The sequence below is a fragment of the Brienomyrus brachyistius genome, chromosome 9 (assembly GCF_023856365.1).
Source record: "Brienomyrus brachyistius isolate T26 chromosome 9, BBRACH_0.4, whole genome shotgun sequence".
Lineage (NCBI taxonomy): Eukaryota > Metazoa > Chordata > Actinopteri > Osteoglossiformes > Mormyridae > Brienomyrus > Brienomyrus brachyistius.
The window spans coordinates 27467371-27495061 of NC_064541.1; the positions used below are offsets into that span (position 1 = coordinate 27467371).

The 27691-nt window shown below is 47.0% G+C and overlaps 1 protein-coding gene across 2 annotated transcripts in view; it reads right to left on the reverse strand.

Annotated features, from left to right (window-relative positions):
• Positions 1 to 27474, reverse strand: part of stt3b (STT3 oligosaccharyltransferase complex catalytic subunit B) — a 56965-nt gene extending 29491 nt beyond the window's left edge. The window contains exon 1 of one of the 2 annotated variants that reach the window (XM_049026529.1): positions 26984 to 27474. In XM_049026529.1, the coding sequence (XP_048882486.1) occupies positions 26984 to 27207 (224 nt within the window). In that variant the 5' untranslated portion in view covers positions 27208 to 27474. The remainder of the gene's footprint in view (positions 1 to 26983) is intronic. The other variant, XM_049026530.1, reaches the window with a different exon arrangement.
• Between the last annotated feature and the right edge of the window lie 217 nt (positions 27475 to 27691).

Here is a 27691-nt window from a genome sequence, read left to right on the forward strand (position 1 = left end):
CACCTAGAATCCTCCAGGACCTTGGAAACTTCTCCACTGGATATTTAACAGTTCTGAAAGGCAAACCGAATATTATGTACACCCACAAATAGGTTTGTAATTATATTTTTGTGGGGAGTCTCCATTCATTTCTATGGGGAAAACACTAATCCCAACACAGCACCCTTAACCCCTACCCAGCCATAACCTTAACCATAAGCAACCCAACAAAATATGAGACTTCTGGCATTTTCAATCAAACAAAAAATGTTGTTTTGATGTGGGGACCAAGTTTTTATTACATTGTAGGGGACATTTGGTTCCCATAATGTCATAAACATAATCCAAACACACAGAACATAAGCACACAGAAAGAGGGAGACAGACCTCAGGCCCAAAGCCATGCCTATTCCTATTAGCGTATTTGCTTTTCTCCTGCCAATGCCAGAATATCCTTTCCCATTTGGGGAACAACGCTAACAATGATTTAACATCATACCACTTTGGGGGAGGGGGGGGGGGAGACCCCAGCCCAGGATATTCCATCTAAGCTCCCTTGATTCTCCAAGTTTCATAATCAACAAATCTGGACCAGATTTGTACAACAAGCAAGCTAAATGACAGCAGCACACACAACAATCCTCAAACGAAAGTCCTGTGAAAGCCGTTCTTGAAGGGCGATGGTTATTTTCCTACAACAACACAGGGAGATAGCGAAGGCTTCTGGGGGTGGGACAGGGAGTCTAATTTGGCATGAAAAATGACAATTCAGGATGCTCAGGGATAAACCTTCACCACATCCAAAGTCCTGCATGAAGCTATAGGGGCTGCCTTGCTGCCTGGTGAACAGAGCAAAGGGTCTTTGCTGATGTGACATCCAAAGTTGCTTCCCAATGCTAGTGGAGTGGATAGGCCTTGGAGCCTATTAAAACGTATCCTTTCTTAAAAACAGAATTAATGCAGAATTACAAGATGGTGCATTCACCTGAAGTATGCGCAAACACAACCTGACAGCAAGACATTCAGAAAGTCTGCAGAGGGAGACGTGGGAAATTGTTGTCAGTCCATGAGGAACAACTTCTTTCCTGCATACACTTCTGGCTGTTTTATTCTATTTTAAAGGACTGCTGAAAAGTTAACTTAAAACATAGATCTCTGAACACTACAAGAGTCATTATGGTTTTTCTTAGTCCCAAAATAGTCCCTAGCAATCATTTCACTCATATTTACAAAAAAAAAATCATTCTACCCTTGAGTAAAAAAGATTAGATAAACGTATTAATTCAAGTCTTTCTTCTTGCTTTAAAACCAATAACCTTGAGGCAGTGTATTACTTACAATTTTCAATGGTGACAGTCAATGACCATACAATTAAGCTTCTTTGTGCATTAAAAAGCAGCACAATATTAACATGGCCTGTTATGGACTATAGAACAGCATTAGCGTTAGCATGACGCCTCGCTCGTCAGGCCTCCACCACAGCATTAGCATTAGCCTGACGCCTCGCTCGTCAGGCCTCCAACACGGCGCTAGCATTAGCATGACGCCTCGCTCACCAGGCCTCCACCACAGCATTAGCATTAGCCTGACGCCTCGCTCGACAGGCCTCCAACACGGCACTAGCATTAGCATGACGCCTCGCTCGTCAGGCCTCCAACACGGCACTAGCATTAGCATGACGCCTCGCTCGTCAGGCCTCCAACACGGCACTAGCATTAGCATGACGCCTCGCTCGTCAGGCCTCCAACACGGCACTAGCATTAGCATAACACCTCTCTCCAGACCTCCATCACAGCATTAGGATTAGCATGACCCTCAGAATGTCAGTAAAAAGAAAATTTTAAAAGCTATAATATATTATTTTAAAAGCCAAATTTACAGCAAAATATTTTGCAGCAATACATAAGCATGAAGTCATTCCCTTTTCAAATGAATTTGATTAATAAAAACGTACGTTGAAAGAGGAGGCCAATAGCAGGGGTGCAACACAAACAGCACTGTGCTTGACACATTTGTTGCATTTTTAATAACTGCAGGGTACCTTTACCGCCCTGTGGAATATTTCTGTGGGCATGGAAACTATATGCTGCAAACTCACAATTCTGCATCATCCATCAGGAAAAATCCTGAGATCCAAGACCATGCGCAGGGATCATCATGTTTAAACAGTCAGGCAGGCAATTCAGCGGGTGGAGCACCTCAGAGACAGACATCCTTAACAATGCTCTCCCCCACCCCCTGCTTGTCAACATCATGTCAACCACTACCGAGAATACAGTCGACAGGAAAAGCAGTTAAGAGGAGCCTCCTGTTTCGTGAAGAGTAGCTGAGGCAAAATGAGGTGGGTTGTGTTTGTGTGTGTGTTTTGGCATGGAGACCGTTCACTTCAAATAAGAGAGTATAATATAACAGAGACAGAAGGGTACGTCTATATTTTGGCTTGCACTGCTTTTTTTCCAGGTGTTTGAGTGGCGAAAAATATTCATTTCATCTTGGTCTAAACACACTGAGCCTCAAGAGTTAATACTCAAGTGCTAATAAACCTTTCAGTAAAAGGTGTCAAAGCTAGTCTGCTTGTCAACTGATCACGTAAGAAACGCACACAACATAAAAGTCAGCCATTCAAACCTAAAAACGGTGGTCCCCATCCCCATAGGCTCAGCCAGGGCACGGCCGTAATCACCCTCCGGGGTCCAGACGACCCCAGGAACGGGCGGCCTTCAGGCTGAAAAGAATTCCAGCAGGACACTGCCTTGTCAGAGCCAGAGCAAAGGAGGGTGTCACATACATGAGACACAAAGAGAGCCACTCTACATTCCACCGACAGCCCAGCAGTTGAGGCACATCAAAGATCTGCAGCACTTCAGTACTGCTCTCTCCAGTAAATCCACACCCTGAGAGACAGAGACAAAGTCTGAAGTTTTACCAATATTATAACCCTATATTGTTAGTGGCAAGGTTTACAAGTGAAACCTAATGAAACATACATGGGGATATTTCTGGGTGCGGAGATGGAGATCAGAGCTACATGGGATGCAAGGGCAGCCAGACATTCCATAATTGCATCCAACAATTTAATTCCAGGTTGAGCATAGTCGCATTAACATACTGGAGCCCATATCTGTAAATAACCGCGGGGAAGGCGGAGGGAATAACACACTCGGGCTCAGCAAGCATTCAGTGATTGGTTTAATCCCATCCCCGCTTTGGCTCCTCAGAAGGTATCCAGTTTAAGCTCATACCTACAATGCTGCTCTCCTTCCACAGGCCAGGGAGCCTGACACATCGCCAACGGCAACCGCGAGTCACGCTTCAGCACACATGGAAGCGTGATGCCGGTATCTGCGATAATTACCTTTTTGTTTTTTTTACCCACTATGTTTTTGCCCATACAGGGGGTCACAAAATTATCCAGCAGGGTTGGACCGGAGCATCAGTCGGTTACTGAATGGATCCTGACTGATCAATGATCAATCCACCACCAAAGCCACAGCAAAGGAGAAACGGCTGAGAAACATCCATCGAAAAATCAGGCTTTGAACACCGGGACAAGCTCACAAAATGAGTTCCTCTCCCCCATGTGGACACAGCTGAAATGGACATTATACCTTTCTACCCCACTGACAAAATATCCATTCTGGGATGAGGAACCGCAAGACACCCAGCTTCAGTTTAAGCACCAAGCACATCAACAAAGGGGTCACTACCCAACTTGGTGCAAAACTCTCTGTTATGTTTGTGAGTACGTGTGGGTATAGAAAGCCAGCAAGAGACAAACCACTTTCATGATTTCCCTCACTGGAGTCGAGACGAAATGGGTGGAGCGACGATTGATGAGAAAATAGAGAGATAAAGCAGCAGGAAATATGAAAAGGTGCCAGTAAGGGATGGCTGAACGCATTTAAGTGGGATAAGAGGAAATGTAAAGGGTATGCAAAAATAGGAGCCAAAACATAAATAAATCTGTCCTCAGATAATCTAAGATTCTCAGCTTAGCACTCGTGCTTGTTAGCAGTAAACAGGCAGCACCAGACTCTCCAAGGTAAAACCAAACTGAGAGCCCAGCATGATTAGGATACATATGAAGTGTATTGTGCTAAAAATGACATCCATGCAAAGGAGATTTAAGAGAGAAATAAAATATGCAAAACCACACTGACACCTGAAGAAAAGCCACACAGAAATGGTGGCTGCAGAACAGCGAGGCTTTAACCAACATCCTACGCCTGATCACCGAAGGAACCGCTCAGTACCTTAGGAGCAAGCAGGAGAACAAAGCAGATTAGCATCCGCGCTAGCCTCAGCCTCTGCCAATTTGATTAACCTTAGAGAACATGCTTCGATGCCAACTGAAGAAATTATGGGGGATGAACCAGAGGTTACTCTAGAAAAGACTCTCTAGGAAGAGTCTCTAAGTCTTTGGGAATAAAATGACACATACAAGATGATCTCATGTCAGTAAGATCAAGTGGGTATCAAATTTACACAAAGCTCCTCATGTGTGTTCAAGTTAACGGACTCAAACTAATTCCAAACACTTTCCTCCACCTTTGGTGGTGGAGTGTGTACTCAAATGGACACCTTTGCCTCTCAGCTGTGATTTCATCAGTTCAGTGCAGACTATTAGAATGGTGAAGATTAACATCCCCAAAAGAGACTGCCATCATTTCACAACGGAGAAGTCAACTTCAGATGGCACACACAAGCCATTCTGGATTGGAACTCCAAGCAATAGCACAAAAAGGCCATTGTATACCCCATACCGCCAACTTCTTAGAATCCAACTGGTCATCACTGGGACAACCTAAAAAAAAGGATAATGTGAGCAGAAAGCTGGCTAACATGCACAGCTACCATGTGAGAGTCCCCAAAAACAGACCCTAGTCAAACCACAACACTCAAAGTTTTTTCCTCAAGAAAGTTTACCAATAAAGTATGTGGAATTAGTCTGTGGTGCCCAAGGACAGTGCATGCTATTTGGTCTGCTTGGCTGTTCAGTGATTCTTAGATGACTAGACACAACAACCCTTGTCACGAACTCAGTTCCTTGGACCTTGAAGGAATTGGCAGGTGAATGAACGTCTTAGCCAAGCTACATCAATGTAGTTCCTGCAGGACAGAGCCAGCAGATACCAAAAGCCACCCACAACATTGCAATGCAAGCAGCCAGCAAGATGGCAGGCATCAGACATTGCAATGGGTGACCAAGAGACAAAAAAAAAAAAGATCTTGCAGACTAACCTTGACAATTTGTGGCCTCTAAGCAGTTTACATGCCTGCCCAATAAAGGCGGTCGGCACTTAATAAATCAGCCCAGTTCTCATCAAACCTCACCCTCTATACACACACTTAAGATGGGGGGAGGGGGGGTACTGCGGAGGTGGGCGGATAATGAGAGGCAGTTTAACAGGCCAACTGGGTCATTAAGCAGCTCGACCCCTGGGAAGGAGCCCACAGAAAGCTGCCATCACAGCGCTTTTTCCTGCTCCTGCCAACAATCCATATTCAACACTGAATAATTTAGCTTATTAGCACAACAAAAACTTCATATTCTATCCCTGAGAGCTTACCACAGGGGAGAGCAGTGTAAGCTCATTATAAATTTAAATTATGAAATGATGGCCCCTCTATCACATCGCCTCATTTCGGCCACCCTTATTGATCCTCTTAAGTTCTGGCATTTGGGGGTGAAGGACATTCACAATGGTGTGCCCATTGTTTTTCACAGGTGCACGGAAGTGCATTAGAATTGTTTAGGAAGAGAAGCAACCTGTCTAGGTCTATGAAGGAGGGACTGGAGATGCAAAGCCGTGTCAGTTAAAGTCTTCCCTGCCTCAACAAACTGAAAAACAAAAAGTGTGCCAGTCAAAATCTACTTACAGAACAAAACTGGCTTGACACAGCCAACAATAGGTCTGGGTACAGGTCCAAAAGCAATGTTTGAAGCAGACCCACTGGAATGTGTATGGAGGGTCCTGTGAAGCGCCCCATCCGTGCAGAAACTGTATTGCAGGAAGAAACAAACCCAGGAAGCTTCAAAGGCATCTGCCTGAGGATGCAGAACAGATGGGCAACTGATGGGCACCCCATGTTACGCAAGACGCATCAAGAAGCAGAGAAAAGAAGCGGGGAAAAATAATAAAACCAGTAAACAAAATAAATAAATAAATGTTTCGTCAAGAGCAGAAGTTTACAGTGTTCTATCAGAACTAGGCATGTAACGAAGAATCGTGAATCGATGTAAATGTATGACGATTTAAACCGGCCGATGTGGAAAATGAATCGCTACTTTATATTTATAAGCACTGCATGCTTATTCACGTCGACGTCGTACGTTAGTTTTCGGTTTTGACCGAACACGGGATGGCGTGCGAATTTGAAATTGAGGACACACCCCCTGATCTTAAATCGGCGGTGTGGCAGGATTTTAACTTTCCGGTAATCACAAACGACAACGGCGAGAAAAGCACAGACGAGACAAAAACTGCGAGCCAACATTGTAAAAAAACTGATAACATACACAAATAGCACAATGAACCAGAGTGAGCTTAATTCACCTCTACCAGAGCAAAGACTATTAAAAGCGCAAACCTGCACACGCAAGCCTTAATATAAAGCGTAACCAAATAAACTAAGTGCACCTTCATAATGCATTCATAGAACATTCATAAGCAGCATGCAAGTACACTAACAGCTTTAAAAACATTAATAACAAACAATAATAATTGAATAATTATATAATGTTTGCTATTAATGTATATTACAGCTAAGGGATGTTAGGATTTAAAGGTATACATGCATGATGTTTATGAATGATTTCTGAATACTTAATGAATACATTATGAAGGTGTACTGAACGTAATGAATGCAATATAAAAGCATTACGAAGGTGCAGTTAAAGTAAAAGCATTACCGTTTATTTGAAGATTTTTTTATTTACTTATTTTAATTTGGGATATTTTTAGACAGTATTTTATTCACACGGCTTTGCATCTCCAGTCCCTCCTTCATAGACCTAGACAGGTTGCTTCTCTTCCTAAACAATTTGCACTGTTAAGAGGACACATTTTGCACAGTTCAGGAAGAAATAAAGGAATGTTTTTGAATAAATTTGTCTGCAGCTCATTCTGTTAAAAAATCGTGAAAAATTGTATCGAGAACATAAATGAAGCCAAATGGCACAATACAGGCAGTCCCCAGGTTACGAACAAGATCCATTCCCCAAGCCTGCAAGTTGAATTTCAGGGCAAGTCAGAAAAGCAACAATTATACAGCAATAATAGAAGTAGGTATGATGGTGCAGTTGTTAGCACTGTTGCCCCACACTTCTGGGACCTGGGTTCGAGTCTCCGCCTGGGTCACGTGTGTGGAGTTTGCATGTTCTCCCCATGTACTCCGGTTTCCCCCCCACAGTCCAAACACATGCCGAGGCTAATTGGACTTGCTAAATTGCCCGTAGGAATGCGTGTGTGAGTGAAAGGTGTGTGTGTGTGTGTGTGTGTGTGTGTGTGTGTGTGTGTGTGTGTGTGTGTCCCATCCTGGGTTGTTCCCTGCCTCGTGCCCACTGCTTCCGGGATAGGCTCCGGACCCCCCGCGACCCAGTAGGATAAGCGGTTTGGAAAATGGATGGATGGATATACAGTACTGTACTACACCTCAACCCGACGATATGCTGAAGCCGTGTGATGTAATCCCAAGTATCACAAGGCAGTGCATGCATTCATCATTACAAACCATTGTACATGAATTTGATTTTTAATATATAAGGCTTTATTGAAGTCCATTAGTAAGTAAGTTATTAGTTATTAGTCCATTAGTAAGTCTGCAAGTCAGGCACTGTACACTGCTTGTACAGTGTCACCGAATTAGGGGACAAGAGGTAGAGTCTCCATCTCCAACGGGTCCATAATCCCTCACCCACCTCACCAGGAGCTTCAGGACAAACTCTGTATACAGGGTATTACCAAAAAAATGCATCCCCATTTGATTCCCAGCAGTCCAACAGTGGCACCTTCAAATTCCCACGAGTGACATGGGACCGGAGGTGGTCACCCCAGAGACACGTGACGAGTGCCAGCCAGCCTCCCCCTGCCCAAAAGGTCCCTGGTAGGGGTGTTTGGGCCGTGTATGGCGAATAAGCAAATTCTCTGCCACAAACTGCAGTTCGTTAGCAGCTAAGGGTGAGACTACATCATCCACAAAGTAGGAAAAGTGTGGAGAATAGTAGAGGCAGGATGGTGTTGCAGCTCCATGCTGGCCTGTCTCCGGCTGCAACATTGCCTATGTGTTGAGATCTGGGGAAATGTGTCTTTTATAAAACGGGCTGGGCAAACTCCCACTACTGGGAACTCGGCATTTAGCTGTGAGCAGTTATGAACTTAAAGAGAAACCCCCCTGAGAATTAGACGACTTCAAGTACTTCCCATTCACCTGATTCTGAGGACACAAAGAATGGAAATCAATGCACTCGTATTTCCCAGGGAGGCATTACTGAAAAAGCTGATATTTCAGCTTTAAATGGTCAAAATTATAATGTATCTAACTTTTACTGCTGCCAGAACAAGCATTTCCACTATAGCATGATAGTATTGGCAAACACACACACACACACACACACACAAATAAAATGACACGGTTGCGGAAAATAATAGGGTTAGGACAGACTACTCAAACTCTAACCAAATTCCAAATGATTCAAACTTCTCCGAATTCAATAATTTCAAAACATATAAGATCACACTAAGCGCTAAGGCTTTTCCTTTATGCCTGAAATCTCATAACCAGGATGCTTCCTAGACACTTCATCACCTTGTTCATTCATGTTTACGGCAGTGGAGTCGATTTTAGTGAAAATTAGCATTTTTGAAACAAAGTGCCTGACTGAGCACCAAGGGTCTTCCAGCACGTTCTGGTGTGTTACTCCACAATGTTGGGGAGGAAAAGGCATATATGCTGAATTCAGATCCACATTATAGACATTTGTCCCATATTTATCTGATTCACATGACAAAATCTTTGCATAATATCAGGACTAGGTGCACCAAGTGAAGCTTTTGTCAGACTGGATTTAATAGAATGTAAAAGTGTGAAACTGGCAAGCTCAGGCCAATACAGTGTAGCACCAGTAAATGTTAGATACATTATGACACATATGAGAAAACCACCAATCAGATTCTGTTTCAGCTGTGCCAAATGAGCACAACCAATCAGATTCCACTTCAGCTGTGACACATGAGCACTCACGGAGGTCAGGCTGGAGCAGATGGCGACTAGTGAGTGCATAATAAACACCGGATCGGTCAGGTGAGAACTTGCCTCGGGCCTGGCACTGGGTAAGCCCAGGACAGCATTAAAAAAATAATAAAAAAGACGAAAGGAGGTGTGGAATTAGTCTCACTGCCATTACGGTGGCCATTACACAATGAGTCACAGCACCACCTGCACGCCAATGGAAAGAGTGTCCCTATTTCCTGTTATCACTCATTTCGCTTTTCTGTTTAAGTGTCAAACCCATGAGATACACCTCCCCGCCCCCCACAGAGACACAGCAGCATGCTCTGCCTCGCTGCCAGGACATTATTGGCTGAAGCCAGAGCAGTGCAGTCCCACAAGCCACTGGTGACTGAACGTGGGTTGGGTGTCCATTATGCTTCTATGTAATGGGAGGAGGTAATCACTTCCATGCAGCTAGTCACAAGCCTTTAAAAAGGAGGGGAGGGATTTGGTCATTAGTGGCACACAGCTGTAATCATCTCTGTTTTTTAAAGGGGGGGGGGAGAGAGACTGATGGGGTGTAAGAGGAGAAGCAGGACTCTTAAAGCTGTCCCAAAAAGGACCCTGGGGGGGGAGGAGGGGGGCACCCCAAGGCACCCAATTTGAGCAGCAGAAGTGGGGCATGGTGGGACTCTGTGGGGCATTTCACACACACACACAAACTACCAGTCTTGGGGGGGGGGGGGGGGACAGACACGCTGTGAATCTTCTGGAGCAGAACCACACGGCTGAGTCATCCGACACGGATAAGTGAAGGCTCACGACACAGAAAAGCGAGGAATAAAGCGGGACCAGTGAGCAGCGCAGGAAAGGGGAGGAATAAAAGCAGAACCGGCGAGCGGCGCGGGAAAAGGGCCGAAATAAAGTGGAACCGGAGAACAGCGCATAAATTGTGAGGAATAAACCGGAACCGGGGAGCAGCGCAGGAAAGGGGAGGAATAAAGTGGGACCAGCGAGCAGGGCAGGTTCCTGAGCATCTACTGCAGCAGAAACCAAAGTTCAACTGGTTAAAAACAGCTGGGGTGTGAGGGTGTAGGGTTGGGAGAAGGGGGGGGGGGGGTTTACCTACAGTGCAGCCATGCCAGCCCCCCAAATGGATTTCCCCATTTGACAGCAGCATGCCAGATTAAGCAAGCCTCACCTTCAACATCTAAACAGTCATAATGCACAGACCACACCTCCCCCATTATTCTGCCCAGCAGTGATAAGTGATCACAAGAGCTTTGTTCATGCGTCTCAGACATCCGGCTTGATGGGGGGGGGGGGGGGGGGAGGACACTAGCGCTCTCCCTGGGACTGAGAATGCAGAAGAACAACCGATCGTCAGCGGATGCACACAAGCACAGCTCGGGACAGACTCCGGCATCTGCTCTCGTCCTTGGCCGTTTTGCACAAAGGTCTATAATCTGGCGTTGCCATGGAGATTCAACAAAAAAAAAAAACTACAGAAAATATATCGTGGTGCTGTTACTGTGTTCGAAACCCTTCCTCAAACAGCAAGCACCCTCCCAAATATCGGTATCATTAATGGCAGCTGAGGCCATGTATGAGGGCACCAAAACTGACAAAGGCACCTCCAAACTGAAGGGAGGAGTTACCGTGTGACACACTACGCATAAAGGCTGCCTCGGCGCCACCCTCCGCCCACCACCCCTGCCATGCCAGCCTTCCGCCCCACCCACCCATGTCTTCATAGCCGGAGGGTCTGGTGGATGCAGGAACAATCTGTACAATTCCCAGATGCTGTCAAACAAGAGCTGTTAGAGTGATACTAGTGTTTCTGGAGGAATCTAACAATGCACACCTACTCTGAAAAGGCCCCACCCTCACACACTAAACTTAATTTTTATTATTTTTTTCCCACATTAGCCAGACTAAGCATTTGCTCTGATTTTAGTTCACTGGCCCATTAACACAGGAGTCAGAACAGCGCAGGCATGAGTGGAGCTATAGAGTGAGCTGAGACAGCAATGCAGAGAATGCCTTTATAATGTGCCCGGGCCACACCACCATCTGCCAGTGCCATCTAACCATCTGAACTGGTCAAAGAAATTTAAGCATACAACCTGACAAATGAATGGAACAGTCTCCCAGGGAGACAGGCTGGGCCATCTGCTCAGCTCCCCTCCTGGAAATGGATCACAACACCCCCCTCCCTTCAGGACATACGAGTAAAACCAGCAGTATCACCAGTAGGGGGGTGGGGGTCACCACACTGAACACACAGCATATCAGTCACTTATCTACAGCCAAAAGCAAAAAAGTCCCTTGACTGTAGTTTGTGATTAAACACTCTGAATGAGTGTGTGTGTGTGTACGTGCGTGCGGTCCAGGTATACCTTACCTTATGGGGACCAAATGTCCCCACAACGGGACCAGTTTCCTTACAATTTTTCCCATAGAAATGAATGAGCAGTCCCCAAAAAGATTTGATTATACAACTGAAGGTTAAGGGGCAAGCTCGCTATTCTGTGGCTATGTCTGAATTCAAGGGCTGCATCCTTCAAAGGACACGGTCTATGTAGCCTTTGTAGGCTGCATCCTTCGAAGGGCCGCGCAATAAATCTTGGGATCTTGGCAAAAGTAGAACATTCCTTGGCTGCCTTCGAAGGAGGCTTTGAAATGGGACAGCCTTGTCGCGCTGCTGTGACACGTTCAGTCTTTGAATGAGACTTAGGACGCAGCCCGTGAATTCAGATGTTGCTTATGTCTCTCGCTGTTTACAGCCCCACGAAATCGGAACTTATCCAAAACTAACTTTGGTTAGACATCTGTCAGTGTGTGAAATGGCATCACGTTCAACCTGTACCACAGAGGTGTGAGGATTTGTGCGCGCACACACACACACACACACCCTACAGCATTCCACACAAGCACAGTAGCATTACAAAGTAAGGAGGGAGGGGGGTGATCATCTTTACGGTAATCTCAATCATTCACCATACTAAAGCTTGCTGCCAGGCCTAGAAGACTGAGCTCCCTTTCCTGAGTTGCTGCCCATCAGACATAATTTTTTGTGCTGATGCTGAACATGCTTCCTGCTCACAAATAACCAGCCTGTTCCTTCCATCATCCCTTTTGATGTCCAACACACTGCACACCCTGTGAATGACAACACCTTACTTATCTTACCTGCAATATAAACACAGACTAAGCTTACAGACAGCACAGTGCATTGGCCGCAAACAGGGTTGACAGTAAGCATATTTTCTAAATTTAAATACAACTACTGACAGCTGGAATATTGACCAATTTAACTGATCTCATTACAGTCAGATAAATGTCAGCTGAAGCACCAATTAAGCAGCCAGACTGATTTTCCCGCAGGGCTAATTTCTGTAATTAGATACTTGTACAACAGTCCACACTGTCAGCATGGCCACGCCGCGGGTTAATTGGGATTTTAAGAACAGGGCAAACTCAATTTGCTCAAAAGCATGGCCACGTATGACAAAGGCAGGGGGACCTTTGACGCCATTGCGTCCAAGAAGCAAAGGCGTCATAAGCTAGGAGGCGGAGACACTGAACAAGGACACTGGCTTTCCGAGTAGGACATGGGAAAGAGCAGAGAACATGCATGCCATTGACACAAACGCAGTGTAAAAATACCGTGCATGCAATACATCAGCAGACTTCTCATATAGGTGCTTAAGTTGGAACAAATTACTGAAATACTGCTGCGGTCGGCAAGCATGTAACGCAGGTGGATTTAACTTTTAATACCTTATTACACTGCTGTACCTCTCAGAAGCACAAAGAGCTAAACACGGTACAGCAGATACGGTTTGCTTCCTTCAGAAGGAATACGACAGTGCTGAGCTTTAAGTTTAACAAAAAGGAGCGTGGCTGGAGATTTCAGGCTTAAAGTGTGTATTATATGTACGTGTTAAACACCGGATGATCTTACCCATGCAAGTCGAGAAAATCAACCTTTATGTAGCCTAACAATCAGAAATGTGCACCAGAAAGCTTTAACACGTGGCACTTAAATTACGCATCATTAGAAGCCGAGCCTGGCTTCAGTCACACGATGCAGGATGGGCCCTAGGGTTCACAGGAGCCGCTGTAGGGGGTTTGGGTGCAGGTGTTCAATGAAAACAGAAAAAAAAGGTGTGACTGGTCAGCATTTGGCCACACATGATCAAAGTCAGCATGCAGCCTACGTCCTCTCTCCCCCCCTCTCACCCCCAGATCGGTGTTTGGTGGCTTCATCCCCTAAAACCAGCATTTAACGGGGTCAGTTCTACCAGAGCAGTAGCACTGTCCCATAAGGGAAAACGCTGAGATTAGTCCACAGACCTAAAAATACCTAAACTGGCTGTCTTGCTACGTTATTTATAGACAGCAGAGCTGGACCAGCCAAGCGCTACAGTCATTAATTACAGGTCTGTAACTTGTAAAACACCAGCTGACTAAAATCAACTAGTTCAAGATCATTTAGAAATCATTTCACTGTATTTAAACTGCAGTCAAAACTATAACAATAAAAAAGGCACTGTATTGCCTCTCTCCAGTAACGCCACAATTTAAAAAAATACCATAAAAAATTAAACTGGCAAACACTAAGACAAGATGAAGAAAGAAATTCCAAAGCAGCAGTAAGACCATATCCTGCTTATTTAAATGCTGATGCAGTTCTGTGTTGCCACAGGGCCTCCCTGGATGACCACAGGGAGGAGAGTTAATGCTGCGTTCCACTCAACGCCACACAAGTTAACTGCATTCCAGTACAGCGAGTTACAAGGCCATTTAGCAATACCAGTTCTAGGCAGGTTCACCGTTAACTAATATTGCTAACAATGGCTAACATATTGCACAGTACAGACGCTCCTCTACTTACGAACGAGATGCGAACATGTCAAATTGCGAACAACTGTTCGGAACACGAGTCGTTATTCAACATCATTTTAAGGGTATAGGCAAGCACCATGTACTACGATGCTGGTAGTACACACGCGACGCTGCTGCACAGCGGGAGTAGCAGCCAGAAGTCGTACTAGGCGGAATTAGCGAGCAGAAAAAATAAAATGATGCTGCGGACAGGAAATGGGAGCCCAAACACACACAATTTGGACTTGCACTCCTACTCGTTCTTATGTCTGAAAGTTCGTAAGTAGAGGAGCGTCTGTATTTTTATTTATTATTTATTATTACATGTCCACAGCGCTTGGATAGTACTATGCGTATAACCGCTTTAATAATACAAGACATTAGAGCTAAAACAGTACAAAACTACAGCTTTCACTCCTGCTGATGAAGGGGGCAGCCATCTTGAATTCTGAGGTTGGGGTTGTAGAGGTTCCTCAGACTCAAAAGTTGGAATTCTGACTTCGGTGGGCGTTCCGAATGTACAACTCTGAAGTCAGACTGCCCGGTTCAAAAGTAACATAACATAACTCTGGGGGGGGGGGACTTGAGATGCTGATATGGGCAGTGAGGACAAAGGTCACCAGTGACAGCTGACAAAGCACAAAGGCAGTCAACAAAGTTAATGCGGATCCCCGATTGGATGCTTCCCACCGATGCAGATCGATTCGCACAGGATCTGTGGATTGGTAAGGCTGACGGAGAGAGACTCTGCTCGGATTAGGAAAGGGATTGAGCACATAGGGCCCACTGCCTGGCACTGAGGTTGGGGGTGAGCCAGCGCGGCGGTGACACTCCGCAGTGTCAGAATGTCCTCAGGGAGGATGCTGGGGTCTGGCAAGAACACTGTGTGTGTGTGTGTGTGTGTGTGTGTGTGTGTGTATGTATGTATGTATGTGTGAGAGAGAGAAAATGAATAATTGTTCTAATAAAATAATTACCCAGCCATAAATCTACTTAAGTTACGGCCATTTTCTGTCACCAAGATGAAAACTCATAGGAGACGATTTTTTCTGCATCAGGAACAACTACAGGCCACAATATGAAGATTAAGATAAAATACAAACCTGCGGAGGAATGAAAAATGAATATTACAAAAAGCCCATGGCATGGCTGTCTAGGGCGGGGGCAGCTGGACGTGATTCTCTCCCACTCCCCCCCCCCAAGCAGGATGCGGAAAAATGACAAATAAGAGCCATTTTCAGCTTTTATTAATGCAAATAAAAATTTATTAAGTAGGAGCAGGGCGGGGGACGAGGCCTCACAGACACATGGGGATTCTGAGAATGACTTGGGGGGGAGAATTCATGGCTACTCAGAAGGAGGAAAGGGACACCCAGGCAGCTGAAACACCAGCTGACTCACCCCCAGGCCACATGTGTCCAACGGGCACCCACGCAGCGCCAGGCAGCCGGGCACTCCATCACACAGCAGCGCCCCCCTGCTGCCAAGGCACACATTGCGACACCAGTATGCATTTATACCGCGCATAATGAGCATCTGGCTTAAGTGTAGTGGAATATACAGCACTCACAGTCAGTGCCAGCGCTCTGAAGGGGAGCACAGGAAGCAGAGAAGCAAACACATTAAGAACCGTAATTAATGGCTTGCTGTGCATGTGCGTGTGTTTCTGTTATTACGTTGTGGGGACCAGACTTCCCTGTAACTTTTTACTTTGTGGAAAACATTTTTCCCATGGGGGAGGATTGGAAGAAAGGACTGAATAGATAGAGGACCCCCCCCTCCCCTAAAGAATTACACACACCAAGCTTCAATATTACTATTCAAATTAAACACACTGATAACCAGAATCTGAATGTGCCAAGTGAAAATTTCATCTTTCATTTCATTTCGTTTTCATTTAATTTCAGACACTCCCAAAAGGCTCCGGCAGCTGTATATGAAGGGGCACGTTTTTCTGTCCACCATCCAACCGCTTATCCCAGAATGAGTAGTGGGGTGTGGGGCAAATATTTCCATTCATGATGCGGATATATTGTTCTTAAAATGTTTATCAGAAGGGATGTTTTGAAGGAATTTCACATTAACACTGAACTTAAAATTGCAATACATCCATCCTTTTCATGTTTGATGGGCTGAGATAGAGCCAATTAATCCACACACACACACACACACACACACACACACACACACACACACACACACACACACACACACACACACACACACACACACACACAGCAGCTGCACCATTATGTTCTCTCCACGACTGGCACCATCATCCCACAGAAGGGCTTTATCTACTCCATGAGATGCAGAAGGACAAAAGGTCCCTCAAATGCTCGGGAGAAGCCTGCACAGCCAGGATTTACGTGGGACAGGAGAAATTGGGTGGGGCAGCAGCACCACCATCGCAGGACGCCCAGGCGCTTTCATGATACAGCAAGTGGGGCTCAACCCGCCGAGAAAACTGCTTACGGCTTCGCTCCCCTCACCCCTGACAGGTACCCAACCTCCAACTCGGCCAAAAACTGCTTTCAGTTGCACTCAGGCCACTGTGCAAACGTTAACAGGTTAACATGGCCAAACACACAATACTTCAGGGTTTTGCCCCTTGGACACCTCAGTGCTCAGATACTTAGGCAAACAGTTTGTGCAAACGTACAACAGCAAGCAACTGCCCCAGGTCTGCAGCCTGGATCTTTTACTCATTTAAAACTTGTTTAGTTACTCAGTTAGCCAAGCGCCTGGCTGGATCAAAGGTTAGCGAACTAGCTTCAGCAATCAGGTCTTTAGGCAAGGCAAGTCTTTCCAGAATGATTGTAAAGCTGAATGTCAAAAGCTGATGGGGGTTTTTAATTCAAGACATGGGGAAGCTTATTAAGGCAGTTGGTAACATGAAAGGGGGTGAGAGTCAGTATCTAGTAAGCACTGATCCAATTATCCCCCTCTCACTGCCGTGCCTCCTCCCCCACCACTAAACCAGCTATACAGCATACAGATCACATTTCAACGGAAATAAAATTTGTGCAAAATTACTTTGCCTCCTATATGTAAATAAGTAAGGATACACTGTGGGATTGGCCCCCGGGCCCCTACAGAGGAGCCAATGCAGATGGCGGAAACGCCTTGCATTCAAAGCAAGGCCCCCCGTGCGGCACACCGCCGAGTCCGCCAGGATCGGTTTAACGCTTTTTCTGCTTGAACAACCGGCAGTATCACAGTTAATTGGTATTCTCCGCTTTGAGGGCAACATCAAACGGCAGTTTGTTTTAAGGAATGGAGGTGGGGGAGGGGCGGGGGGGGGGGGGGGCAGGGTGCGGGGCGACTGGACCAAATTAAGCCATTAAATAAAGCGACTGACCGTCATCCTGACACCCAGTGCGAAGTGCAGCAGATAATCAGAGAGGGGAAACGTAGAAATTACTATGTGTACAGAACCAGGAATTCTGCAATGCCGTGTCACACCCCTCAGAGATTTCAGCAAAGCAGACCAAGCAGGAAAAAAATAAAAATAAAATTTGTATTGTTATTCAAACGCCTAGATACGCCCGGGCACCACTCAGAGGTTTGCCTGTGAATTACCATGTTTACAGTGGCAAACAGGGCAGGGTTTATCCCCAGTCCGTTCCAAAAAACAACCAGGAGCAGAAATACCCTTCACCAGAACGTTCTCCTGACCCTGAAAGAGGTGCTCTATTCACAAGCAGCCCCACTGCAAAGAATGGCTTTCGGTAAACATTAAAACACCACGTGTGAAGTTAAAAAAAAAATAGTACAGAAGAGAGGAAACGAGTCCATTCTCTTTTGACAGATTTGTTTACCAGGACCTCGGCTCAGTGGGACGCGAAGTGTTACACGTTTGCAGTCTGCAGCTTTTTTTATACCTCACAAGATATCGATATTCTGCGTAAACTAGAAATGCACCATCTGCCGGGAATCCAAACAGGCTACGAGGGCTCCTTCTGATTCAGCTAAATCTTCGGCACAAAAGGAGCCATGTGCTTTTTTTCCCCCATTCAGCTGTCACCCCCTCCAGTTCAGGGTCCCCATGCTCATTTTTTATACATATAATTACAACTAAAAGCAAATTCAGCCTGCTGCTGCTTGAAAACAATGCCACTGCACCAGGCTAAATGTGTCACCCCAGGTTGATGCAACTCGAACAGAACAACAACCTTGAGAAAGAGTGCCACACCAGCAATACCTTCTTTCTGGTCATGATGTAAGCTACTGAAAGTCAGCTGTGTGGGGGTGTGTTTGCGTGGCACATTCTCATACACTACCACTTAAATTTCTCCTACCAGCCTCATCAACAGTAGTTAACTTAGTTCCCCATTCATAACCAGAAAGGGACCATAAATCTTAGCACATCACCAGTCCCCCCAAATGACTGCCCTCCAAGCAATCAAAGAAATCCCTTTTTAGTGGGGTTCAAGTCCTGAGATCATCCTTCCCAGGACACACACACACACACACACACACACACACACACACACACACACACACACACACACACACACACACACACACACACACACACACACACACACACACACACACACACACACACACACACACACACACACACACACACACAGAGTAAAGCCCTAAGGCTCAATGGAGGGCTCCAGCAAGGCCTGCCAGCAATCAAACACTCGGCAACAGCCAATTATAGCAGGCCGTGGTGGGCACACGGGCACTAGAGAACCAGTCATACAAAATGCCAAAGTGAGTGGCGGCTCCATCAGACAACCACCTGGCAGCTTCCCCTGCTGCAACAGAGCAAAGTAAGTGAAGTTTGCGCTGGCCAAGACCTCGCTGACTTCCCAGGGGAACAGGTGCCGTCACCTTCTTACGGCCAGCAGAAACTCACAGGCTAGAAAAAGGAAAACCTAGAAAGGAGCCCTGGAATACATCTACTGCACCCGCAAATCTCATTCTAATCTATTGATTTTCCCCTGGATCACGAGGCCCCGTATCTCTTAAGATACGTTTTTGATTAACTGCCAGTACGGAGGCAGGCAGGGCTGCACACAAGTGACTGACGTCACGCCTGGAGAAGCTCGCCTCTGTGGTGTTAGGGTGAGGATAAAGCTGAGGGTCACGCTGCTGTTCTCACAGGTAGGTTTGGGGAAAACAAAAAAAAAACAAAAAAGAAGATCATACACACCCACACTCTCTCATACTTACTGCAGCGTAAAGGGAGAGCAGTTTAAAACCAACAAGGCAGGGGAGGCCATGTTTCATCAGAGACTAAGGGACTCCTGGGTGTCACAACATCACACCCAGCCTCTTGTGACATGCCTGCAATCACCTTCAACTTTTCAGCTGAGCATGATGGATAAGGAGGCACCGGTAGAGACTCTAAGGAGCAACTGGGGTGGGGATCCAGGGGAAGCAGCACGTCTCACTGATGCAAAACGCAAAGCCACCCCCCCCCGCACCAATGGGCTTTTAGCTAAATTCCACGGTCAGCTGTTGCTTCATGTGTGGTTTTGCATTTATGAAAGTATTATGATATTAAAGAAGTCATCCTTCATCATCCCAGGTAGAGATGCCCCAACTGCAATTTTCTTAGCCAATTCAGATTTCAGATTTGTGTGACCAGCCAATACTATACTTCACAGCATATACAAAAAAATAATAAATCAGGTTTTCAATGCAGAATTTTACTTTGATAATAGAGGAAATTGTAAAGTTTTTAACAATTTCCCTCAACCCGCACATTGTTACAGAATCATCTCTCACTTAAACGAGTCTCAAAATAAAGTGCTGCGTGACTGGAAGGAGGTACAAATAGCAATTAACTGAAAGAGTTGCTGTAGACCCAACTGACATATTTTACTTCACCAAACAAGAGCAGGTGCAACAGCTTTAAATAGCAAAACAAATGTCAGTTACTTATATTCACCAGATAAGAGAGAAAAAGTCAATGTCATGTTAAGACAAGTTAAAAAAAAAAAAAAAAAAAAAAAAAAAAAAAAAGTCCACAGGTTACAAATGTCACGCCCGGACAGGCGGAGCCCGCCGCATACTCCACGTCAGCCCCGCCCAAGTAGGCGGAGTTCACCAGGTGCTCCGCGTATCGTGTGAAGGCAACACAGTCATAAGCCCGGAGCACTCACGATTCAGTGCGAAGTATTGTGCCATGTTAATGCGCCTTGCCGAGTAATTTCTTGTCTTCCGTCTCTCCCCTTCTCCCAACCTGCTCCGTCTGCCCATTGGACTTACCTTGCCCTCTTCCTTTCCCCAGACTCGCTCCCGAACCTGACCCGCCTTCCCTGCCGAGACCAGCCTCTCCTGTTCCCCTGTGTTCTCGTGTCCCGTGGTTACGTGTAGGACAGATCATTCGGCTTTGGACCCCTGCTCACGGACTTCGACCCTTCTTTTTGATTTGCCCCTTTGGTACCTCTGCTACTTTGCAGAGAATAAACCCACTGGTTGTGCGCACGTCTGGATTCCAGTCTCCTTCTTTGGGCCAGTATCACAGCAAACCTCCAAAGAAAACTGAAGTGTATTATTCTGTTCTAAATAATAACAGGGGCAGGGCAATATTATTAATACCAACATTGCATGTTATGCACATACAGTTCTTACATCACTAGTAAGCTAGACTAAGATCAGCCTTTTTCATACAGTCATACTGTACGGACGTCATAGCGCAGGGAGCTAAAGTTTCCCTAAAACATTTTTACTGTCATAGGAAAAAGAAAAAACTAGCAAGTTTTGCAATTTTAAATATTATTCCATTTCAAGGTTACCTAGTATGTTTCATAATCACTTAGAAGTTTACCGTGTTTTCGTGGTGGTTTACTTTGGCTTTACATGCATTACAAATTACAGTCTTTGTGTCGTTTTTACTCACAGTGAAGAGCTTCCATGCTGAAGACGTTAGCATGCAGCTGTGAGGCCATCGTCTACGTTGCTGTGTGTATGACGTGTGGCGCATGCGTAAAACGGACCGGTTCGGTATAGGAAATACAGGAGACTGACCGGCAAAATCTCCGGTGCAGGCCGAGCACGCTGATTAATGCCTGGCCGATTGATCGGTGCAGCTCTAATCCCAGGTCATGTTTCTGCTAAATTACACAGTCATTCTGAGGAGGAAAATGCGAGCCAAATTTCTTTCGTGACCACTGAGAGCATCATTTCAGCACTATTACCTTGTAGGCAAGTTAAATGTCTTTGTGAAGTTGACCAAATGGTAAGTGTTTTCTATACTATACAAAAAATTCTATTTTATCATCTTGTTTAATACAGAAAGCATGGCTATTGGGCTAAAGAATCAGAGTAGAACATCCTATGTCACCATTCCGCAAAATATGGCCTAGTTTAACAAAAGCAGAACTTCATTATAGAGGCTTATTGACCTACATCCAGGCAGGTTGACTTAGATCAAGGTTCTCTCAGCACACACTTCCACTTTATCTAAGCCATTTATGGCCTGCTCATTGAAGCCCATTTCCCAGAATAACAATCATCTAACCCTAATATAATAAGATTCTTCCTCATTTTCTCAGCACTTTGCCCCAAAGGAGTAACACGGCATCGGCTGATCGCTCATTTCGGCGGTGGCACCTTCTCCAACCAGGTTCGCCATATCCCTGTCGTTTTGTTTAAAGCGATAATCCACAACCAGCGCAAAACGCTCTCTAGCGTCTCCTACTGGAAGATCGCCATGCACCCTCTTCCCGCCCCACTCCCCTCGCTCGGGCTCCCCCCAGCCAGCCCACAGTTGGAGCGTCAGCATCCTAGGGCTTACCCTAAGACTTTGGCAATAAAGGATTTTAGATTTTTCCTTCTTCCGTTTATATCCAAAGCCATTGTGACCCCCCCTCCCCCCACTTCAAGAAACACAGAAGACCCATCTGTTCCAGGGAGACCTCATGTAGCCCTCCAAGTACCAACCTGCCATCCCCAGACCACTCTCTGGTGTTTCCCCGAACACTCTTTACATTGGTCTCAGATCAAGCAGAACTCCTATTCTCCTCTTTCCCATGCTGTCCTTTATTGTGCAACTACAATGCTAACTTACACTTCATTGGAAGGGCAGCCTAGCTGCACTTACAGCTAGTCGCCGTATGTTTGTGGCGTACTATTCATATGTCGCTCTGGACAGAAGCATCTGGTAGATAAGTAAAATGTACACATCACCAATCCCAGAGATGAGCAAGTCTGATTCAGGGGGGCAGCACAGAGGGCGGTGATACCAACTTGCTGCGCTGTGGGTGACACGCACAGGCGAGCAAGGGGGCAGTGTGGGCGGAGAAGCGGCTGTGAAGAGTGTACAGTCAGCCCTGGTTACACCGACAGCACAGCCATCACAGAGGCTGCCCCCTCTGCACTGCTATTTTTTATCTCCGTGCATGTAGTTACCGTGAAGGTTTGGCTCCGCCTCCTCTGCCATCCCTCCACCAGTAGGGTCAAGTCATCGCCCCCGGCAACCACAGCTCCTACACAAACATGGCCACGTAGCCGTGGCGACGAGCTGGACAACCGGACCGGGGGAGGAGAAGTGAGAGAGTGTGTGTGCGTGTGAGGGAGAAGGTGAGGTGTCTTTGCGCACACACACAAACGCACACACCTTCTCTCTCTCCCTCTCACACACACACCCAATGGCCACCTCCTACTGAGGCTTTCTGGCTTCCTGCTTCTGAAACGTGGGGGGGGGGGGGGGGCACAGTGCGCTCTGCGTGGGAGCTGCTGCCAGCCGACCACATAACGAGAATGAAACGTGAATGAAAACGGCACGCGCACACCTACACCTGAACAGCCGCGCACTACCCGCAGCTGCTCCCCTCCCAACAGAAAGGGTCATGAGCAGTAGGTCGGTGTCAATTACAACATCCCAGGTGACATGACAGAGTAGCCGCTTGCTCAGAAATCCATGCAAGCAGAGGATTTTCAGAACTGTGGGGCACAGTACCCGAGTACAAAACCTGTCTATGAATCAGGCATAAAAAATGCAGAGGCAAACTTTTCCATGGCCTCAGATGTCACCCCCGACAGTACAAGGGCCATGCCTGTTCTACCAAATAATGACAAACTCCCCAGTGGGGCACATACTGGAGACAGGTGACTGAAGCGCAGGACACCGGACCCTCTGCCAGAGACTGCTTCAGTGCTCCTCCCACTACCGCCAAGCTCCCTCCAATCGCTGCAAGGGGGGCAGGGATTTGCATGGCATTTGACCCCAGCTATTGGCCAGTGGGCAGGGACTTTGGAAGCCACTATCGTTGGATTGGTGAACAGTCATGACAGATGGGGAGCAGCCGAGGGCATATAGGTCTCCAGCTTACCAGCATGCTAAAGTGTTCACTCTCACAGCCTGGAGCTCCACAGTCTGATCTGGGACAGCGAGCAGGGCTGGGTAAAGCTACTGCTTGGAAGGAGCTAGTGGTTCCCTTTTCAATGAAAGGGCAGGGCCTTCCTAATCTGCTAAGCAATGAAAGATCAAGGTACACCTGCCTCCTCACATGGAGTAACAGCTATAAATCAGTCTATACAAAAAAAAAAAAAAAAAAACCATTTTCCCCAGAAAAGGACAGATTCCTTTTCAGGTAGCACAGGAGCAGCCAGTCTTACAATAACATTCAGAGCCGAGGCAGCTGAACCATAAAGGAATGGAGCTCCTTTGAAGGTCGAGCTGCCGATCCGAACTGGAAAGGTACGTTAGCCCCCAGTGGGCCACCAACAGCTTCTGGCTGAAAATACAGCCGAAGCATAAACCTGGCTGTGATACACCCACCAGGGCCTGGCCTGACCTGGCGTGAAATTTATGCCGCCGTGGCAAAGGTCTCCGCACAAAAGTGAGGATATGGTTACGGGTTAAAATAACATGCAGGCACACACCCCCAGCGTTAACAAGATTCACTGTCGACGCCTCAGAGACTGTTATTAACGTGATCACTAATGGTACGCCGGTGCTGCTCTGCGTAACCGTCTGGGATTTTCATTAACAGGGAGCTCTGGGCATCCTCAGTGACGCAGCGGGGCTTTGGGAAACGGGAATCTGTGGTATATCCAATAAGGCCGGCGGAACACAAAGCAGATCGTGCTTTTCGGCTGACAAAAAACGGAGGCAAGAGGGAGACTCTGTCAAGGGCCAGGAAGAGAGGCGTGGCCAGAAGAGAGCAGGCTATGCTCTCCACGGAGAGTTTTACGGCGTCCACCGAGCCTTCGGAGCAGAAAGCCGGGCAGCTCCCAGCACACGAATCTTGCTCATCCTCCCCTCTCACGAGGTGTAGGGGGTGTCACGCAATAAGGAGACTACTCGGTACTCCCAGACAGGGAGAAAAAGCGAAGAGGAAAACTACATTTTCCATGGAAAAGGAATGAATGTCAAGACCCAAGCATATGTGTGGAACTCAGCCATCGTTCAGATGTTTGTTCCAGAGTCATGGCAAACACCTCCAAGAGCATGACTGAAAGACAAGATTAAGAGCAAACCATATGGGATGTCCTTAATGGGAGGCTGAGGATCGGGCAAATGGTGACCAGTAACGGCTGGGGCTGGGGGAGACTTCAGACAATGCAACTAGCGACCTGACGGGGTCACGTGAGCTGGACTGGACTGGTCGCGGAGAGCCACTTGGGCATGTGTTGAGGGTGGTGTTCAAGCCTGTCTCAGGAACGAGGACACTCTGCAGCTCAGAGAATAATCACAGGATGGAGGGTGGGCCAAATTCCCCCACAGACCAGAACCATGGGAGAATCCTCGGCGACACTAAAGCTAGCACCGAAAAGCCAAGGCACACTTTAAGCGGCATCCAAAAATCAATAGGCACCATTGCGGGGGCGAGAATCCTTAAAGTTTGACCTCACGCTTTTTGAAAGACTTCAAGTTCGGGTGCTTTTTGTGGGGAGAAGTAGAGATGGGGGACACTGGTGATAAAAGGGGTTAACCGGGGCTGATCTGAAACAGTCCGCCTGGATGCACACGGCCGCTGCATCGCACGTGATCCCGACCAGCCGCCCCAGGAGGGGGGTGACGGCTCTACAGAGGGGCTTACAGGGTACTTATATAATCACAGGGGCACGCCGGCCAGCTGGCATACTCACTGGAGCTGCTCTGGTGCTCATCGCTTTATGCAAATGTATCCCACACACACACACACACACACACACACACACACACACACACGTGTGCGTGCACACGTATGCAAACGCACACACACAGGCTCAAGGGACAGATACCTTACAGGTCCTAGTCTTACCAGCCTTTTCTATTCCACTTACGGACCCTATACTAATAAAAATTCCAAGTGTAACCCTAATAAGGAAAAATGCAGCCCCTCACACACCATTTAATCCTACATTACAGACAAGAGAGGCAGGCCACTGTGTTATTCTCTAACACGTTATGCTCCATCACAGCTTCTCCTGGATACAAAGATAGGAATATTCGCAAGGATCCAGAACATAAAACGTAAACTACAAATGTTAAAGGACAAACAGCACGATGGGCCAATGGAGGATCCCCAAGATGAACCATAAAAGCTTCCCAGTAATGCCATTCTACTAACCCCGAAGGTTAGTGGGGGATTATTGTGAAGCAGCACTGTGGTAAGTATAAAAATAAAAATTTAAAAAAGCCGTAAAACACCCACAGCAGCAGCATCCACTAATGCCCCGAGTACTGGAGCATGGTGTTTTACACACACACTAAACAGATAAACTGAGTAGGCTGAGGCTATCCATAATTCCTCGGGGCCTACCACCTCCCTCAGAGGGCCGAGAGATTCACCACTGCCAGAGCACAGTGCATAGAAACACAGACTTTAACCAAATCAGGGGTGACTCCTAATCATTATACTCCCATTACTTCCCAACAGAATACTTTCCACCTATTTATAACTTAACCATCTTGGAGAGACGGACACAGAGGAAAGTGAATTCACCTATACAAAAAGTTTAAACAAACATTGTGTATTCTCTCCAATTAGCCTTTGCAATTTATAGTCAAAGTGTCATTGTTTTATGTTATCCTTATCTGGCTCAAGCATTAGCCAAATACGTTTTTTTGCCTGGAAAAAACGCAGCAGCTGAAATCTAAAGGGGTAGCTCAGGTGTCTGTGTGTGTAATAGGTAAGGCGTTAGAAGTTAGTTCTTCATAGGCACGCAAAGCTTGCTGAAGTCTCAAACGTTACAGTTCATGTAAGTGGTAGATCCGATGCCGGGAGATAGTATGAGCAGGAAAGTGCGGAGCCGTGCCAGGGCTCTGCACACAGCCGCATTGATCGCAGGGAAGCAGCCGTCAGTCACCCTCCACCTGGCCCAACAAACGCGGAACCACCACAACTTCAAATCACAAGAATTCAATTCAAATAGCCGCACTTCCCGGAATCAAATTACGCCGTCATGCCGGAGCTACCGGATCCCAGCTTCTTTAAGCTTCTGCGTTAAAAAAGCGCGTCTCACGGACATAAATGGCTCCGTAGACCACTTAGGAGGAGGTCAAGGGCGACAGCGTAAAAATTGCATGACACACATTTTTTTAAAAAAGCTGGAAAATCACGCCAAACTAGATCGTGGGAACGTACCACGTCGTCATTTCAACATTCTGTGCCTCATGGTGTCCATCGCCATCATCCTTAAAGCATGAATGAAGGGGTGAATGAATGAATAGATGAATGAATGCATATTTGTTCGTGCGGCATGAGGAAAGCCTTTGTATTTTCTCACCGATCCAAGTTCCACAAATACATGACTTGTGTCAGATTTATGACGGAGCCTGCGATGCATTAGAAAGTTGTCCGGTAGGCGGGCAACAAACCAGCGGGAGGCCGAACTGTCAATGTCAGCTGAAGCCAAGTCGAGCAGCTGACGGCTTTATCTGCCCCGAGAAGAGCGACGGGCAGGCAGCTGCGAGCCTCCCCCCCCCAAAGACAGCGGCACTTACCAAGGGTCGAACTCGTGGATGATGCTTTCAAAGCGGATCACCGCGAAGAGCCGGGAGCTGAAGCCGGCCAGCCAAGCCAGGAAGAGAATGGTGAACGACAGCAGGGACTGCCATGCCGCCGGCTGCGTCAGCCCGCCGGACAGGCCTCCGCTGCCTGAGACCGGGGCCCCGGCACCGGGAGTAGCCTTGTGCTTGCTGTCGGCGACCGTGTTCTGCTCCGCCATGTTCTGCGCGAGCCTCCGTGCGTCTGGATAGTAAAGACAACCCCCCACCCCCGGCCCCGATCTCCTTTCTTGAAATCCTCCGCCCTAAGTCAGTACCGTCCCGCTCGACAACAGCACCCCGCCCGTTATCCAGTCTGAGGACCGCCGGTATTCACTACAGCCGGCTCTCCAGCGCTGCGACCGACTGGTTCTCGAGCAGTGGAGGCGGGAAGATAAGGGGGACAGCAGAGCTGACAGAAAACGCTCGTAGCCTCTCACAAGACGACAGGTACGACGAGGCGGTGCACGCCCCTGCCTATCCAAGGCCAATCCCAGACGGGTGTGGCCATGACTGACGACGCTTTTGCCCAATTGAATGACAGGTGTCCCGGCTTTCGGTTGGAGCGCCGTCTGCACAGAGGGGATGTTTAAAGTCACCAATCCCATTCCAAGTAGGCAGTGACTGAGCCTTCTTTCGGCCAATCGGCTCCCATGAACCTTGAGC